Raw genomic sequence first — 17,303 nt, forward strand, 5'->3', positions numbered from 1 at the left:
ATCTTTGAAATCTTGCTCAGATCACTCCTTTATGTATTGGTTGTTAGCCTGACATCTTCATTTGGAGGTACAACACACATCTCAAACTCAAAATTGTCAAAACTATACTAATTTTTGCTCCCCCACTGGTCGGTCTTGTTTTGCTATGAGCATCTCATAGTGAACCCTTCAGCACATTTTGCCTTCTACTTAATATCTCCATTATTTAACCATAATTCTAGCCTGGATTGTTTCAGTAGGTCCCAACTAGTTTCTTTGCTTTTGCCCCTAAGTCATGAAGTCAATTCTCAACAGAGTAGCCAGAGTAATTCTTTAAAAATATCAGTCCTCTGGACCTCCCTGGTGGCCTAGGGGTTGAGTCTCAGCACTATCACCACTACAACCTGAGTTTAATCCCCAGCCAGGGAGCTGAACCACATGGCGCAGCAGACCTCTCCTGTCTTGTCTGCTCTTCCCCTCAGGAGTGTGTTCAGTAGATCTGCCTGTCTGTTCCTCATTTTGTCTCTGGTGAATCCTCTCATCCCCCAAATCTCTGGCCTATACCCCAGTTCTACATGCACAAATAAGTAATTTTTTTTTAATCAGTTCTCCATTCAAGTGGCTCCCCATATCAACTGAGGGGGGGGGAATGACAGCTTTTTTTTTTTTTTAATTATTCATTTATGCTTACAGAACTGATGTATAGGGACTCCCTGGTGGCACAATGGCTCAAAGGTTTAAGTATTTATGAAGCAATCCCCAGCCCCTACAGCATGAGTTCGATTCCCTGAAGGGTAGGTGACCCAAAAGGCACAACAGACCTCTCCTGATCCATCTGCTGCTCCTCTTGGCAGTATAGTTCAGTCAAGCTGCCTGTTCTGTTCCCCACTCTGTCTCTGGCAAATCCTCTTTCTCACACATGCACCTCTGGCTGTACCTCAATTCTGGTATGCATAAATAGATAAATCTTAAAACAACAACAACCAAACAAGAACTGGGGTATAGGCCAGAGGTTTGGGGGATGAGAGGATTCACCAGAGACAGAGTAGGGAGCACATAAGACAGGAGAGGTCTGCTGGACTATGTGGGTCAGCTACCTGGCCAGGAAAAGGCAACAACATGATAGTGCTGAGACTTAAAGACCCCTAAGCCACCAAGGAGGCCCCCCAAAGCCACAATTTTACAACTGCCTGCAAAGTCCTACACAATCTGGCCTCTGTATAAGTAATCTATTATTCCCCTTCTCTCACACTGCTCCAACCTCATTGGCTTTCCCTATTGCTCTTCAAATATACCTGGTGTGTCTCTCTTACCCCCTAGGGTCTTTTATCGGTGCTCTTCACTTTGTATGGACCTTTGCTATTACATCTTCCTATCACTGAGATCCTTTGTTCAAATATCACCCTGTGCGGTGAGGTCTCCCCTGAACTTTGGAGTTAAAAATGTAACCTTCCACAGCTCTTATTAGTTCTTCTGTTTTATTTTTTTTGGCTGTGAAAGGAGATCTTTAGTGCTATATCCCTGGTTTCTAGAATGGTTTTTCAGTAAGTGCTCATTATTTTGTTGAATAAATAAATCCATTCCTACTGCTTCTTTTTTACTTTTTAAGATTTTATTTTTGCAAAGAAGAACTGGGATACAGGCGGTGAGAAGATTCACCAGAGACAGAGAGGGGAACAGAACAACAATAGGCAGATCCACTGAGATACACTGCAGGAGGTGCAGTGGGTGGGACAGGAGAGGTCTGTTCAGCCCTTCAGCTAGAGACTGAACTCTGGCCTGCGTGGTGAGAGCACTGAGACTTAACCCTCAGGCTGCCAGGGAGGTCCCCCACTACTACTTTTGACTTAACCCAGGGTTTGACTGGCCACTCTGCCTCCAATCTTGCTTTCTTTCAAAGCACTCTCCATTCAGCAGGCAGGGAAATGGTTCCCAAATGGAAGCTTGATGCCCTACTTGTACACTCCAGGCAATTTGAACAGTTCCCTGAGCAGTTTTGGGACTTATGCCCTTGTTGCTCTACCAGGGCAGTTTCTGAAATCAAAGCCCTGTTTTCTTTTGTCTAATATTCATCCTCAGGCATCCTTCAACTTTTGACTTAGATGTCTCTTCTTTCAGGATGCCTTATCTTTTTTTTTTTTTTTAAGATTTATTTATGCATACAGAATTGAGGTACAGGTGAGAAGTGCAGGGGAGGTGGGAGGATTCACCAGAGACAGAGTGGGGAGCAGAACAGGCAGACTGATGAAGTACACTGCTGAAGAGAGCAGTGGGCTGGTCAGGAGAGGTCTGCGCCACCAGGGAGGGCCCTAATCTTTCCAGACTTGGTTGGGGCACCTTTTGCATGCCCATCCTCTAGCTTAGGCTTTATTAAAGAAAAAAAAAAGTACTTATACATACAAGAACTGGGGTGCAGGCCAGAGGTGTAGGAGGGTGAGAGGATTCACCAGAGACAGAGTGGGCAACACAACAAGCAGATTGACTATAATACACTGCTGAAAGGAACAGCAGGCGAGACAGGAGAGGTCTGCCACACCATGTGTGTCAGCTCCCTGGCCAGCCAGGTATTGAACTTATGCCTCAGTGGCTGCAGAGAGCTTCATAGTGCTTTGCTTTAACTCCTTGGCCAGCAGGGAGGCTGTTAATAAATTGCTCATTGAGTAATTACTATGTCACATGTTATCTCATATAATCCTTGAGACAACTATGAAGTACCTATTTGCAGGGGAACAAACTGGAGCCCAGGTTAGTTAATCAGTCATCCAGAACAGGGGTGACGGGGGGTAGCTGGGGTGGGATGGACGGCAGCACACTTGCCTTCTTTTCTGCCTGATCTTTGTCCTTGTCTCCTCCTTGTCCTTTCTTCTCACTGCGCTGTGAGCTCCTTCAGGCCAGGCCTGTGTCCAGTCTCAGAGTGTACAGCAGAGAGCCTGACACATGTTTGTTGAAAGAACAAGTGAATGAACATACTTTCTAGTTCTTGCTGTTCCCACAGTGTTATTGTGGAGGTTCAGTAATGCCCAGTTGATCTTGTTCTCTCAGAGGTTGTGACCCAGAAGCCCCATTCTCCATCCCTTCAGTGTGTTCATGGTACCTCTTGAGTGAGGTATGGGGTAGTGCTGGGTCAAACTAGAAAAACAAAGGATCTGCCCTCCGGTATCTGACCCAGTAAGGTCACTGTCATTTCAGCCCCCTCCAAGTCTCCCTTGCCCCTCAAGTTACTCATAAAGATAAACTCCTATCAGCTGTGAACACCCACCCACAGGCAGTCATCTAGCTCTTCCTCCCCTCCTTCCCCGAGCTGCTCCCCAAAGACTTCCTGGCACTGAGAAGGGTTAGAGGGCACTGGGTCAGTCCATCATGCCCCGATGGAAGGGCCTGGAGACGGCTGGCTGGCTCTCTCTCCCGGACACATCCTGACCTGCCCAGCTGGGACACATGCTTCCCTTGCTCTGCCCAGCTAATCCCTCCTCCCCTTCCTGCTTCCCTACCACCTCCCCCTTTGCAGCCTGCAGCTCCCTCAAGGCCTGGCAGGCTGGGTTGAGTCACTTCCAGTTTGCATTCTCCTTCTGGTCAGGCCAGTTTAGCAAATCTCTTGGGCTCCCCAGCCATCACCCTGGAGTCTATGGGCCCCCTTACCCAAGAAGCTAGACTCCTCTCCTCCCCTGCCCCATGGAGCACAGCAAGTACGGGACACGCAAGATGACAAAACAGATTTCTTCCTGCCTAAGTCTAGGGACAGGGTCTCTGCTCTAGGTCTAAGAGCCCTTCTCTTTCCAGAAACAACCCTGGTGTAACCCTGTTTCCTGGAACAACCTAAACACAGGATCTCCCTATTCTGCCCTCTCTGAAGCAAAATCTTCACACTGACCCTGGATTCTTCCAGGCTAGTTGGAGGATTAGATTCATCAACCCTAATCTCTTGAGAAGAAGGTGGCCTGGGTCAACATGGGGTTGCCAGCCTGGCTCCAGAGCTTCCCCACTCCCTTGCTCTGAATGCCAGAGGGCCCCAGTAGCGGTTCCAGACAGAAGCTGCCTTGCTGCTATGGGGCCCACAGTTTAGCAGGAGGTCCAAGGGGAGGGAGGAGTGTAGCCTGCTCCCATAGAAGGGTCCAGACACAGCTAGTCCTCAAAGAGAACAGGAAAAGAAGCTGAAGTGCGTCCCGACCCCATCCTGTGTTACCTGGGAGACCAGCCTCAAGAGAACCCTCTTGGTGCTGCAGTTCCATTCTAGGGACCAAGAGAAAAGGCCCTGCCATTTCCCAGGCAGAATAAGGACCCAAGAGCAATCCCACAGGCTCCAGAAACCCCGTCTGGGCGGCCTCTATGGTCCCAGGGTATTGTCTTCTGACACAGGGCTCTGTTTCGCCACACCAGGCCTTAGAGAGAGGAGTCAGTAATCCTCGTAAGGAAGAGCTGACAGAAGTGTGGGCTACCGCTCCATGCAGCCTGCCTCAATCCAGGCCCGGATTAGGAGGCTGAATTTAGATAACTGGTAAGAGGAGTGGCCATCCCCTGGCCGTAGTAGGAAGGGGGCACAAGGACTCCGGACTCCAAACTGAAGGTAAGGAAGGTCCATCTTCCCAATAGGAAAAAAGGTTTGTGGTGAGAGGAGAAATGAAGAGGCAGAGAGGGCCTTTACCCACCCACTCTAGCTCACCTTGGCCTTAGAGAAATCAGGAGTGAGGGCCTGTTCCCTCCCCAGTGATTTCTGCCTGACTGAAGAGTCACGAGCTGAGCTGTGCTGTGCGACCCTGCATCTGGCTACTACCGCTCCCCCAACTCCCAACAATAATCTTTGGGGCCTTTTCCCATCCAGGCTTCTTTTAAGCCTATGTAGCAGTGGAAAAGGAGCACGAGACCCAGGCACTTCTGCAAATATGTTTAATGCACTTAGATTACACAGAGGAAGAGGAGGCAAGAAGGAAACATCTAAGTGAGTCACCCAAAAATTCTTACAAAAGTCCCAGGTTGGCTGCAGCCCCCAGGAACTGAGTCGCCATTGACATCAGAAACTAATATAAAATTTTACAAAAGTCTGCTCATTACAGCATTCAGGTACTTGTACAAAAGGAGGAGTCTCTACAGGGCTCCTGACTTGTTACAGGCACACGACTGGGAAGCCAGAGAGGAAAGACAACCAGATAAAAAAATAATCAAAGGAATTCTGCTCTGGTCTGCCCCACAGGGGCACTGACCGTCAGGTTTTGCCCCTATTTTCAATTCAATCTCAAAACCCAGTCCCAAGACCCTGTGTCTACTTTTTTAAAATGCTCCAGCCCTTTTTGACTCCCTAAAGCTTCCCAGTTCTGACCGTGAAGCCACCACACCTCTGCAAGAGGAAGGAGGGTGGAAGGGGCACCGGCTCCCGGTCCTGAGGCCTTACCTGCGCCTCCACATCCTTGGGGAACGGCAGGTCTGCAGTCCTCCTGGAACAGACACTGGGCCTCAGGCGTCCCAGGAGTCTGCCTCTTTAGAGGCAAACAACGGCTTCCTTCTCAAAGGAAGCTCCAGAATCAGCACCAAGAACCTGAAGGTAGGGGTAGGGTTGGGAAAGCCTCAAGGAAGTCCTTGGAAGAAGCAGTTTTGGGGGGAAGGCTCTTTAACCCCCAATTCACTATGAGGTCAGGGCTCCTGAAGAGCTGCAGGGACGGAAAGGTGTATGTTTAGGGAGCACCCACCATATGCCAGGTGCTGTGCTGGGCATGGTGCACAGTCAGCCGCACTCTCACCAACTAGCTCAGAGGAGAGCCCCCTCCCTGAGAACGCTCTGGGAAGGGACTACCACAAAAGGGAAAGGAAATATGGTCAGAGCCTGGGGATGCCCTGCCACTCCCCCAGAGGCCAATGCACTGTGGGGAAAGGCGGACATGCTGGTGGGTTCATCACCTCAGAGGTCACCTGCTTTCCTCCTAACTCCCATTTGATGACCAAGTTCAGCTCAGAAAATAACCCCTCTTAGCAGGCAGCCCAGGTGGGAGGAGGCAGGACCCTGGAAAGAAAAGAATTCCTAGAGGCAGGTTAGGATGGCAAGAAAAGGACACAAGCTGATGGCACTTCTCTGGCCATGAGCTGTTTGAAGAGCTTCTGAGGCAGGAATGCTGTGGTAGATGAAGGCCAGGAAACATCCGCTGGGAAAAGTTCTCAGAGCTACTGTCCTCGTCAGGTCCAGAGGAGCTTGCACCTTGGCCAGAGGCGCCCGGGGCCAGTCTCTCCCACAGTGCAGGCTGACTGGCCTTGAGGCTCTGAGTTTGATGGTACCCGGCTAGCCCTGAGAGTGTGTGCAAGACGGGCCAGGCCCTACTGGCCCCTGGGTAGTCCAACTCCTGCTCCCCACAGGGCCCAGCCACTGCTTTGGTGGTCCCTGGAGGCAGTTGTTGGCTGGATCTTGTATCAGAGGGGTCCTGCACTCAATGGGCCTCCTGCAGCACCCATGGTGGTCCTGGCATGTAAGGAGCCCTGTACGGTCCAGACAGACAAAATGACTTTGTTTTGGAAAGGCCCAGACAGTCATGTTGAAATAGCAGTTGCTAGAATTGGAGGATAGAGGGGACAGAGGGAACAGGAGGGGCCTACTGATTCCAGGTCAGCTATGGAAAAGAAAACCTAGAGGAGCCCAAGACAGTAAGATCAGATGTAGCAGGAAGACCATGGAATCTATGCTGCTGGAGGCCAGAGACCAAGAAGCACGAGAAAGGAGACAGAACAAGGAATGGGAATGAGATGAGAAATGAAGGATGCAAGGGGATAGTAGAGTGCAGTGATTACAAAACCAAAGTGAAAGATATGTCAAGAGGTTGATTCTTCCATTTTTAGTGCGCCAGGGTTCTGTAACTGAGAGACTGCTAGGCCATAAATAATGAGAGAGAGAGAGAGAGAGAGAGAGAGAGAGAGAGAGAGAGAGAGAGAGAGAGAGAGAGAGAGATCGACCAAAGAGATCAAAGAGATCAAATGAGACCCTGACTGGATGGTAGGGATGGTCTGTGAGGTGCTCGGCCTTATCTTCTCCCAGGTAGGCCTCATTGGGTAGAAAAGTCCTAGAAGAAGAGTCTCCACAATATTGACAGTCCTTGAATTCTCTGGGGGCCCAATCCACTTAGCAACTAGCAGCACCCTTCTTGGCCCTAGCTAAATTGCATGGAGGAATGTCTCTGCTCTCTCCTTCCCCAGGTTCCACCAGGCCCAGTAGGGGAGAAAAGCCTCTCTGTGAAGCCAGCTTGTCCAAGGTCCTGGCAGCGGAACACTGACACCTTCTCAGGTGGGAGCTCAGGGGCAGACATAGCCCCAGTCCCCCCTCTAAGAGAATGAGAAAGTATCTGGGAATAAAGTTCTGTTTAAAAAACATTATATACATGGCTTCTGGACATCTTTGAAGAGCAATAAAATACCATCCGGTTTCTACAAAATAAAATAGAGAGGAAGAAAACCAAACACCAGCAGAGGAACTGTTCCATGGCCAGAGGAGCCTCGCTGCAAAGGCTTCCCAGTTGAGCTGGGAGTGCACACAACTGAACACCACCTTCTTGCCAGGCTGCATGACAGGAGCATGACAGGAGCAGTGAGAACAAGGCCTGTCTCCACCTAGGGGCACATCAGAGGCCCAGGGTCAATCTCAAACCAGAACCCATGGCAGCAGCAGGAGGGGCAGGGTGGTCTGCATTTCCCCACTCGTGGTCCAGCGGCAGGTGAGGCCCGAGCTGCAGGCGAGGTGGGGCCGGGCCTGTGCAGGACACCCCGCGGCTGCAGGTGCGGTGTCTGCAGGTGCGGTGGCTGTGCGCTCATCCTCTTGCCCTCTTACTTGTGGGATCTCTTACACAGTTGTTGTGATGGAAGTCACTGGGGAGCAGCTGGGCTCTCCCGCGGCCCGTGCAGGGCCCAGCTCAGGCTAGTGCAGCGGACTGTCGAATACCACGTCGGGTAGGATGGAGACTTTCAGCTTCTTTTCAGGCCAGCTGTATTCTTTGGGAAGTTTGAACTGTGGAGGGAGCAAGCACAGAGCCAGAGAGCAGGAAGTTAGCAGATCCCATCTTCCCAGATTGCCTGAGAGAGGCCAGGGCTCACCCAGACCCTATTCGCCAGGTGCTGGGGGCAAGACAGGCCACTGGCTGACTGGCATCAACCTCCAATGCTAGATCCTGGTGGGTAGCAGGGGTGGGGGGGGTGGGGGGGTGTCAAGCTGCTGGAGTTCAGTGACCCCATCTTTCCCTTTGTCCTGCCAATAATTAACTGGGGTTGGAGGAGGCATGTTTTCTAACTCTTTCTTGACTGTGCTGACCTCCCTCCCTCCAACTCACTTCCTGGGTTCAGCCTCCAGCCACAAGCATGCCAGGAATCTGCTCCCTGAGGCCCAGGGGCTGGAGGGTGGGGGCAGGGCAAGGTGCAGATGCGACAGGGTAGTGGCTTGAGCAACACTGCGGTTCTGTCCTGCCACGGCTTCTCTCTAGAGATTGATATGAAGGAGCCTGGAACCTGCTCTCTGTGGCCTTTACCAAGCTCAAAGAGAAGGACTTTGTGGAAGCAAAGGAGCAGGGCAAATGTGGCTTGAAGTGATTTCTTGGACCTGGCACAGCCTCAGGAAAGAAACCCCTCCGCCTGCTCCCCTTGTTCATCCTCATCTGCTTCCCAGTGTTGCCAGTCTGAGAGGCCTCAGAGATCCCAGGAGAGCCCAAGATCTTCCTGCTCCAACCTGAGAATCAGACTTGCTTAGCTTTGTTTCTCAAGCTTCTGGCAGGGCAGAGGGAAAGGGCTACCACATCTTACACCCTCTTATTCTAGGACCTCATGTGCGGTCTAATGCAAGCACCAGACTCTCCGTAGATGCTCACTGATTTGAACGATGAGGGAAGCCTGGAAATAGGTCTGCCTTTTATGACTCCTACTATGCCGGGGTCAGGCTGGAAAGGAGGCTTCGAAGAGCAGGGCTCTCGGGCTGCCTGAAGTAGGGAATGGAAGAGGGCAGCTTTGACTCTTCCTAGCTAGCTCCTCTCCCTCCTTCTGTTGGGGACCAGTCCAAGGCAGGACTAAGTGGAGAATGGGGCAGGGCATGGGGATAGCCTCTTGAGAGGAAAGCAAGAAAAAAAAAAAGAAAAACCCACCCCGTCATTTTTAGTGACCTACTTTCCTAAGCTTCCCCTGGCTCCTGTCCCTCTTGCCTGGACTGTCCCCTCCTACCCCTTCAGTGTCCAAGCTCAAAGCAGCAGCCTGGCACAGTGCCATCCCTGTGCGACATGGCCTCTCCGGAAGCGCTTCTGGGCAGCTGGCTCTGGTCTGACTGAATGGGAGCCGGACATCAGGGACCAGTGACTTGTGGGGGTTGATTGGCTGGCACAGACTGAGTGTTTGATGACTATTGAATGTATAAATGAATTAATTTATCAAGCCACATCCCAGAGGACAGAGAAGACACTATCTCACCCGCTAAGGGATGACCTCGGGGTCCAAGGAGTTCCTGTCCACCTGGAGACCTGGACAGGTCAGGCCCGCCCTGTGAATGTTAAGAGGCTGTCCTGTCCTGGCTAATGAGGCTGTGGGAGCTCTGGCAGCTGGAAACTTCTGCCTGCCCTCCTTCTAGATTGAAAGCCTGGCTCCAGGAAGGTGAAGGAACTCTCCCACAAATATACTTTGGAGCAAAACGAACAGGGGAAGGGTCTGCCACAGCTGGGGGAGGGGGAGGGAGGGTGTCCAGAAAAGTTCTCTAGAGGTCAGGAAGGCTCAAATCCCGCTGGGGTGCTATTTAGGAGGAGGCGGCAGGAGGAGGGGGAGGGTAAGGGACTTTCCAGGATGAGGTAAGTCCCCTCAAATGAGGATGGCAAACGAGGATGCCAGGAACTAAGAAGGAAAACAAAGGGGGTTATGGATTCCATTCCTGTACCCCAGAGAAGTAACCAGGGAAGACACAGGCCTTACCTCCCCCAGCCTGCCAACTCTCTGGACTCTGACTACGACTGGAAAAGGCAGAGCAAAAGGGGTGAGCTTATGGCTGGAAGAGGGAAGGAGAGTGGCTCCTGGGTGGCCCAAGGCAAGAGCAGGAGTCCCTCACTGCCCACCACAACTCCCAGTGGAATGTTCTCTGGCAGCGGGCATGGGCTTTCTGTTCAGAACCTGCCAGGGAACAGCAGGGGCTGGAGGAGGCCCTGGTGTCTCTTCGGTGAGGGTCTGTGGAGCGGGCAATTCAGGCCATTTTGGGGTGTCCTTCCAAGGGCTGGGAGCGATGGAAGGGGGACAGAGAAACAAAGCTGTTTAACATCTCCTGGATCTCCTTTCCTGTATCCCCACACCTCAGATACACAGACACACAGATACTCACTTTCTCTTTCAGACCAGAATCTACTGTTATAGAGATCAAACAGGCTTACCTCCTCTGGAGAAGTCAAATCTTCCAAATCCTCCAACATTTTCTCTACAAACTCTTCGGTCAACAGAATCTAGGAAGAAGGCGGGAGACAGGCTTTTATTTATTTTTAAAATATATGGCCTTTCTGACAACTGCCACGCTATGAATCTGGCCTTGGAGAGATGAGGGCTCTGTGATTTGCTCTAGGGACATAGGAGGTCCTGAAGGCCTGTCCCTAAGGGCCATCCCACTCTCATCCCTCCTCGTCCAGTCACCTCTCCACCCCCCCAATCCAAAATCAGAGGGGCTAGGAGAGAAGGAAAGGGTGAGAAAATGAGAGGGAAGCAAGGTGGGGAGCTCTAATGGTTGGTAATGTTGGTCCTTGAAGCACATGGAAAGGGATATAGCATTAAGACAGACAGACAGACAGACACACAGACACACACAGACACACACACACACACACACACACACACACACACACACACACACACAGTAGGACAACAAGAATCTGTTTGGATTTGGAATAAAGCCATGTCTGGAATCTGGAAATGTCCCAGTAGGTACATCTAAGACTGTCTGAGCTGGATGATTTAGAAATGGCACACCAAACGCTCATATTTTGCAGATGGGAAATGTACTCTCAACTCCTATTTCCACCCACTACCATGTTCTTTCGGGTTTCCTCTGAGAACCCGCTTTACCAGGTCACCTCACGGTTGTCCCACTTTGCTCTAGGCCAGTGCTTGTCACTGCATATTTCTGTGTCTGAAGTAGCCCAGGCCCACTGCTTGGCTGGCACAACTACTGCACCCACCCCCTGAAAAAGCTTGTACAGCAAATGCAAATGTCCAGAACTCTCAGGCCTTTCCTCAACCTGATGATCTTTTTCTCAGGCTGTGTCCACAGAGACAGGTCAGAGCCACCCCGGTCTGCACCACACCAGGCCAGGCTGAGGATGCCCTCCCTCTTCCAGCCTGGCCTCCTCTCTAGGCTTCACTGGCCCACCCTTTGGGTCTCCGCAGCAGGCACTTTGCACCTCCTAGGCTGTGGCTCTACCTCCCTCCACTTTGCCCCCTCCTAACAGACTTTGAACAATCTGGGTAGGGCACAGAGGAAAGACCTTAGGGTAAAGATCAAGGTGAGGAGCTCCTCTGAGGGAAACACACCCCTTCCCCCAAAATGAGAAGGATGGTATCAAGAATTTGAGAAATACCCATCAGGGTTCCCCTGGGTTGTTTATTCTGATAAGAACAGAAGTTTCCAAATTTGGAATTTAGTCAGCTTGCGAGATAAAGTGAAATGGCCAAAACAGTACTCAAAATAGAGGCCTCACAGGCAAGTGGATGGGGTGGAGGTAGGGACAAAGAATGAGAAAATCACCTCCAAGTAGCAGACAAATCACTAGCATACCAGGCACTGAGCTAACTGCTCATGTATCTTGACTCTTTACAGATGACAAAACTGAGGCATGATTGGTTATATAATGTCTGCTGTCACATGGCTTATGAGTGGGTGAGACAAGACCTTATCCCAGGCACATCTGGACTCTAAAGTTAGTGCCTGAGTACAGCTTCAAACTCTGAAATCTTACCTCCAGGACATTTACTAATGTATTCATCTTCCACTCAATTCCACAGCACACCCTGGGAGGAGAAGGCACGAAGGCAGTCTATTCCCATCCGGACACGTTATAGGGCAACTCCAGTGTGAAACGGGGTGGCCTGACAGGGTCCTCACCCACACGCTCAAAGGGACTTATAATGAGACTCAGCTGCAGGTACACGCCAAAGGGTAATAAAGGGCTCCTTTGTATGCTCAGGACATCCTTTCCCCTCCACAGACAAGCACCCTCCCTCGAGAGCCAGAGGACGGCTCCACCGTAGGCTGCGAGCCCCAGTCGGGAGCAAAACAGCTATGATCACACTGGCCCGCATACCACCACCATTTCTGTTGGACACGCTAGGTCTCAAGTGAAAACAGAGACAAGGTGTAGACAGGTGAAGTGGGACAAGGGAAGTGCCCACTTGAAGTGCCCTTCCCCCACCCCAGACTTCTGCCAAGCTCCTGGAAGAGGGACTTGTTCCTACTCACAGACTCCAGTGACCCTTTTCGATCACCGCTGATCCTCCCACAGACTGAGCCTGAGCCCCGGCTCCTCCTCCTCTGATCCCAGGGCTTCTACCCCCCCACTCCCAAAGTCCAGTTTCTCTACCAGTTATCACCAGTCTGCTTGAGTAGTACAAAAGTCACATTCATATTTTTGGCATTTCCGGGGCTTGATGCCATCTCTGCGAACCTAGCACAAACACAAGCATACCTAAAACCCAATTACATTACAAGGCTCCAGGGCAGGGCAGGCTCGGCTGATTTCTGACCCACAAATAATTTGCAGGAACTCTGTTGCGTCAAAGAGGTAAATAGGTCTGGGGCCTCAGTTAGTGCTGATGTGAGGTGGAGGGTGAGGGGTCTGGGGGAGGCAGAAAAGGGGGGAAGTTCACAGGACTGGGGCCACCCATTGAGCCATTTTCAAACAAAAGGACAGGCAATCTTCATCAAAGCCTCAGTTTCAAGCCAGTTCCTGACAAAGGTCTGGAACTGGTGGTGGGAGGCAGATTATAGTGGCTTTTAGTAGAGCAACTATCATCTGTGTGTGGATTCACTTTGTGATTTTGCACTCAGTTGGTGAGGGAGTTAGCAAGACCAAAAATCGGGACAAACCCTAGTTGTTCCTCAATTTCTACTTTTGGTTGTCCGGTGTCCTGTTGAAAATGTCCTATTATTTAAAAAAAAAAAATTAATATGGTAAAATTATACACGAGATCTGTATGATATTAAGGGTGACATTCCTTGCAAAGAAACATGACAGTCTATCATAGCTCCAGGCCCCTAATTTAATTTCCTCGGGGAGTTAAACCTTAGAAGCTCAGATGGAACAAACGGGCCCTGTTCTTTGTATATTTCAGACCTGGAGCTGAGAATGTTAACAGATCTTATCAACAGGACACTGAAGACAGACAGCTATGATGGAGCAGCTCCTGGGTGCTCTCACAAGTAACAGACTCGCCGTTGTGATGCAACTGTGGGAAAGGCCTGTGCAATTCTGGGGCTTGGGGCTCTTGAAGCTCACCGGGTCCCCATGAGAATGCCTGATCTGCCACAAATGGTAACAGGAATGGTTATGATAATGGTGGTGGTAATGCTACCTCCACAACGGCAAGCACGCTGCCTCCTCCATGTGCCAGGTAGAGGCTAAGTGCTGACTTGTTTCATGTCATCGAATCTTCCATGCAAGGGAGGTACTGTCATGACTATTTTGCACCTGAGCAAGTGTCAAATCTCGTGGTCTTTAGAAGAGTGCTCTGACATCATGGTGGTACAGCTGCTCTTTGCCTACAGGAGAGGTGAAGGTGACTTTGGCTCTACCAAATGTCTGGAAAACCAGCGGTCTCCACCCCTACCAGTCGCCTGCTCTGCACAAGAGGGCGGGAGCCCCAAGTGTCACAGATATGCAGTGCCCAAAAACCATGATGGGCAATTGGCATGGAAGGCAACCATGTTCAAGATGGTTTCCAGGCAGGGAGAGGAAGGCAAACTTCCAAGGCAGCTTGGTGAATCCATTTTTATATTATGGTTAGTCAAGCCCAGAAAACAACAGAAACGACAGTGACAGCGAATGGGATGACAGCACTCACACAGAGCCAGGAGCAGGGAGGAGCTGCAGGGAGGGCAGGAGCCCATCCACTCCAGCGCTAACTCCCCTATGGAGGCTCCAGGCCCCAACCCAGACTTCTGAATCAGAATATCCTGAGCAGGGCTAAAGCATCTTCATTTTAAAAAGGCACCACAAGAGATTCTGGTGGGAGGAGAGCTAGAAAATACTCAGACTCCCAGGAAAAGAGGTTTTTGGCACAGGCTTATCCCGGGTGAGTCGGTGGCTACAGCACCACCACCTTCTCATTGGCTGGGCTGAGGGGAGCAGTTCCCTGCCCCCCACCTCCACTCCCAGCCCTCACCTACAGTCAGGGAAGGGGCTTGGAATTTAGGCCAGTAGCTTACTTCACAGCACCCATACCCTGGTGCCTTAGGACAGCCTGGCTAGCTGGTGATGAGGAAGAATTGTCAACTATCCCCCAATTTCCCAGGTCCCAGCAAATTCTAGAAAGGAACCTGAAAAGTGATCTTTCATCAGTGCCTGCCCTGCTCAGGCCCAGCTGTGCTACAGGCAGGGGCACAGCTGCTGTTGATCGGATTCAAATGTCTGTGGCCACTGCTATTTCTGAGTGTGCAGACAGTGGCTGACAGGGCCCACTGCCTCCCTCGTATGACAACCCTCACTCTGTCCGGGCCTTGTTTGCTCTTTATGCTGAGATGCTGTTCTTGCTTCCCAACAAGTTTGGCTCTCTCCTCCCCTCTTCTTTCCTTCTCTTAGGGAAGGAAATGTGTTGTTTACAGGGGAGGGCCTGCCAAAGAGCTGCTGTCACCCATAATGGCAGTGCTTGGAGGCAAGGGCATGAAGACAGTCCAGTCTGTGACCCCCTCCCCCAAGCCAGACAAAAGCCAGGAAACAGCCTGGAGCACCCCCCCCCCTCAGAAGAGTAAGGCAGGCACCGCAGCAGTACCTGAGGCAGTGAGGCCTCGCTCATTTCCTGTGTTGGGTGGGTGGTGAGAAGTTGGTTTTGGTAGCCAGAAGTAGGTTCAGACTCTGGTCATTACTGAGGGCACGGGGCAGGCTATTACGATCCTCCCATGAAAGGGAAGGTCCTGCACTTCCCCAGGCATCTTGCTGGAACTTAAACCCTGATGGGTACAACCACCCCAGCAAAGGTCTTCAGGGAGAACAGGTCGTGGCCAAGTTTCACCAGTGGAAGGAGGAACAGCAGAAGGACCGAAGAGGAGCCGCTCAGGGGCCAGGCCCAGGACTGCTAAGTGTCTTCCTCACAACATACAGATGGCTATATGAGGACAAGAGAGGGAGGATTTATGCAGGGGACAGTGGTTAAGTCAGCCCCAATCCCCCAGACATGGCCTGGAGCAGCAGAGTCCACTCAGAAAAGCTGCTGGGTATCTTCTCCCAAGCCTGGGGCTTCCCATTGGGGCTGGCAGGGAATGGCTGGGAATGGGGGCACCACCTGGGTGAGCTGTTAGATACCACACAGCTGAAAAAGCATTGCTGGGCTTAAAAAAAAATTCTCATAGTTGATGGTGTGACCCCTCTGTGACCTCTGGAGCTGACTTCTCCTCCTTCAAATCAATCTTGGCTAGGGACAGTTGAAGGACTCAGCTCCGGCTGGCTCCTGCTCAGAGGCCTGACAGCCCAGTGCTGACAGACTCAAGGGAGGAAGCTCGTTAAAGCCAACTGTTAGGAATGCCCGGAGGACGGTGTGCAGGCAAGGGTGCTGGCAGGCCCCCCCCCCCGGGCTCCCCAGGGTCCAAAGCCCCTGTGTAGAGCTCTGCAATGGGCTAATAGGCGTCACCATTTCAAACAGCATGAGAACAGCAACTGGTAGGGCAAGTGGGCTCAAGGTGTCAACCTCCAAAAACTGAGAAGTCTGCAGAGCTGGGTTCCTGCCTCTCAGCGCCTTCGGGAAGCAGGCAACGTCCACTACACTGCCCCTGCGGCTGCTGATGGCTCTGTTTTCTCTGTGTGCTGGGGCACCTTGACTTCTTTGGATCGGGAGAGAAAGGGTATCAGGACAGGTGGGGGGTCAGAGAGCATGAAGGGGCAGTGCTGATCCAGCAGTAATTAGGTGGGCACGGAGGCCTGTCTGGGACCATTCCAAAAGCTCTGGAAAGGGCCCGAATTCACTCATCTTCTGCCCTTTTTTTTTCAGTCTCCTTTGTCACTCTTCCCACATGTGGGGTGTCTTTGCCATGCTTTTCCCCAAGAGATAACAGGTCTGGGCTGATAGCCAGAACAAGGTGCCAAGGCAGCGAGTGAGGGCTTCCAAAGCTGCTGAAGGCTGATGCAAGAAAGTCATCCCTGCCCCTCCCAACTCAGCTGAGACCAACAGAGAGTTCACACAGCAGCCCAGAGAACAGAGTCTGGATCTCCTCAAGTTCTGGATCTGCTACATTCAGGTCCTTCCTGTCTCTGTGTCCCCATCAGGCCTAGGCACAGAGATCACGGAGACACTCTTGATCTTGGCAGCACGAGCAAGAGATTCCTGCAGGGGGTAAGGACAAGTCCTCTGTTTTGGGGTGTCCTCCCAGAGGGCCTTGGGTCCTCATTGGCACAGCAGAGTGAACCCTCAGTCAGGACCATGAGCCTAAACCTGGGGCCTCCAAGAGGTCCTGCAGACGCCCGGGGAGACAGCCAGTCCCAAGGGAAACCTAGAAATCCACCAGTAATTACAAGTCCAGATTCCCACAAGCTGGGGAACTGCCTGTAACCACAGTGACAAGAACCTAAAGAGGAAGGCCGACTGGCAATCAGATGCAAAAAATGCTGACTGCTCTGGGGGCAGGGAGGAGGGCTGCTGTGGGTGTCAACTCCACAGCTGAGGGCTGGTTAGGAGCAGGGCTCCTAGGGAAAGGACCAGAGAAGCCGCTCAGAAAGTGAGGGTGTAGACTTGGGGAGCAATGCCCAAGCCAGACTTCCTGGAAGCTCCCCTGTGAGCTGGCCCCTGTGGTGGGCTACACTAATGAGTTTATAACATAGGTCTTTGATTAAGCAGCTCCCAGCACAGCAACTTTATTGAAACATGCTGAGGCCAGTAGCTGGTTCCCACCGCTCCTGGTTCCCAGGGCAACAGCGCCTGGGAGGGACCGTGTGTGCTGAAGTCAGTGGGCACGAGCGCTCAGGCTCACTGAGGAGGGGCTGCCGGGGAGGCAGGGAGTGGAACGGAACACTAGCAGTCAGGGGACAAAGGGGCTTGGGGGGCTGAGAGTAGACATGGCATCTGTTAAGTCCTCTTGGGGCCAAGGTTCCCAGGCTGCTGAGAGCTGCTGATCACTCTCCTCAGGGCAGGAAGATGTTTCAAGCACAGGT

At 51.7% G+C, this 17,303-nt stretch overlaps 1 protein-coding gene across 2 annotated transcripts in view; it reads right to left on the reverse strand.

Annotated features, from left to right (window-relative positions):
- Positions 1-4,854: 4,854 nt before the first annotated feature.
- Positions 4,855-17,303, reverse strand: part of SUFU (suppressor of fused homolog (Drosophila)) — an 88,955-nt gene continuing 76,506 nt past the window's right edge. For both annotated transcript variants that reach the window (XM_004680482.2, XM_012723892.1), the window contains exons 11-12: positions 10,335-10,403; positions 4,855-7,954 (exon numbers count right to left, since the gene is read on the reverse strand). In XM_004680482.2, coding sequence (XP_004680539.1) covers positions 7,865-7,954; positions 10,335-10,403 — 159 coding nt within the window. In that variant the 3' untranslated portion in view covers positions 4,855-7,864. The remainder of the gene's footprint in view (positions 7,955-10,334; positions 10,404-17,303) is intronic.

This window comes from Condylura cristata, unplaced genomic scaffold (genome assembly GCF_000260355.1).
Source record: "Condylura cristata isolate star-nosed mole 26May11 unplaced genomic scaffold, ConCri1.0 scaffold00011, whole genome shotgun sequence".
In the NCBI taxonomy this organism is placed as follows: domain Eukaryota; kingdom Metazoa; phylum Chordata; class Mammalia; order Eulipotyphla; family Talpidae; genus Condylura; species Condylura cristata.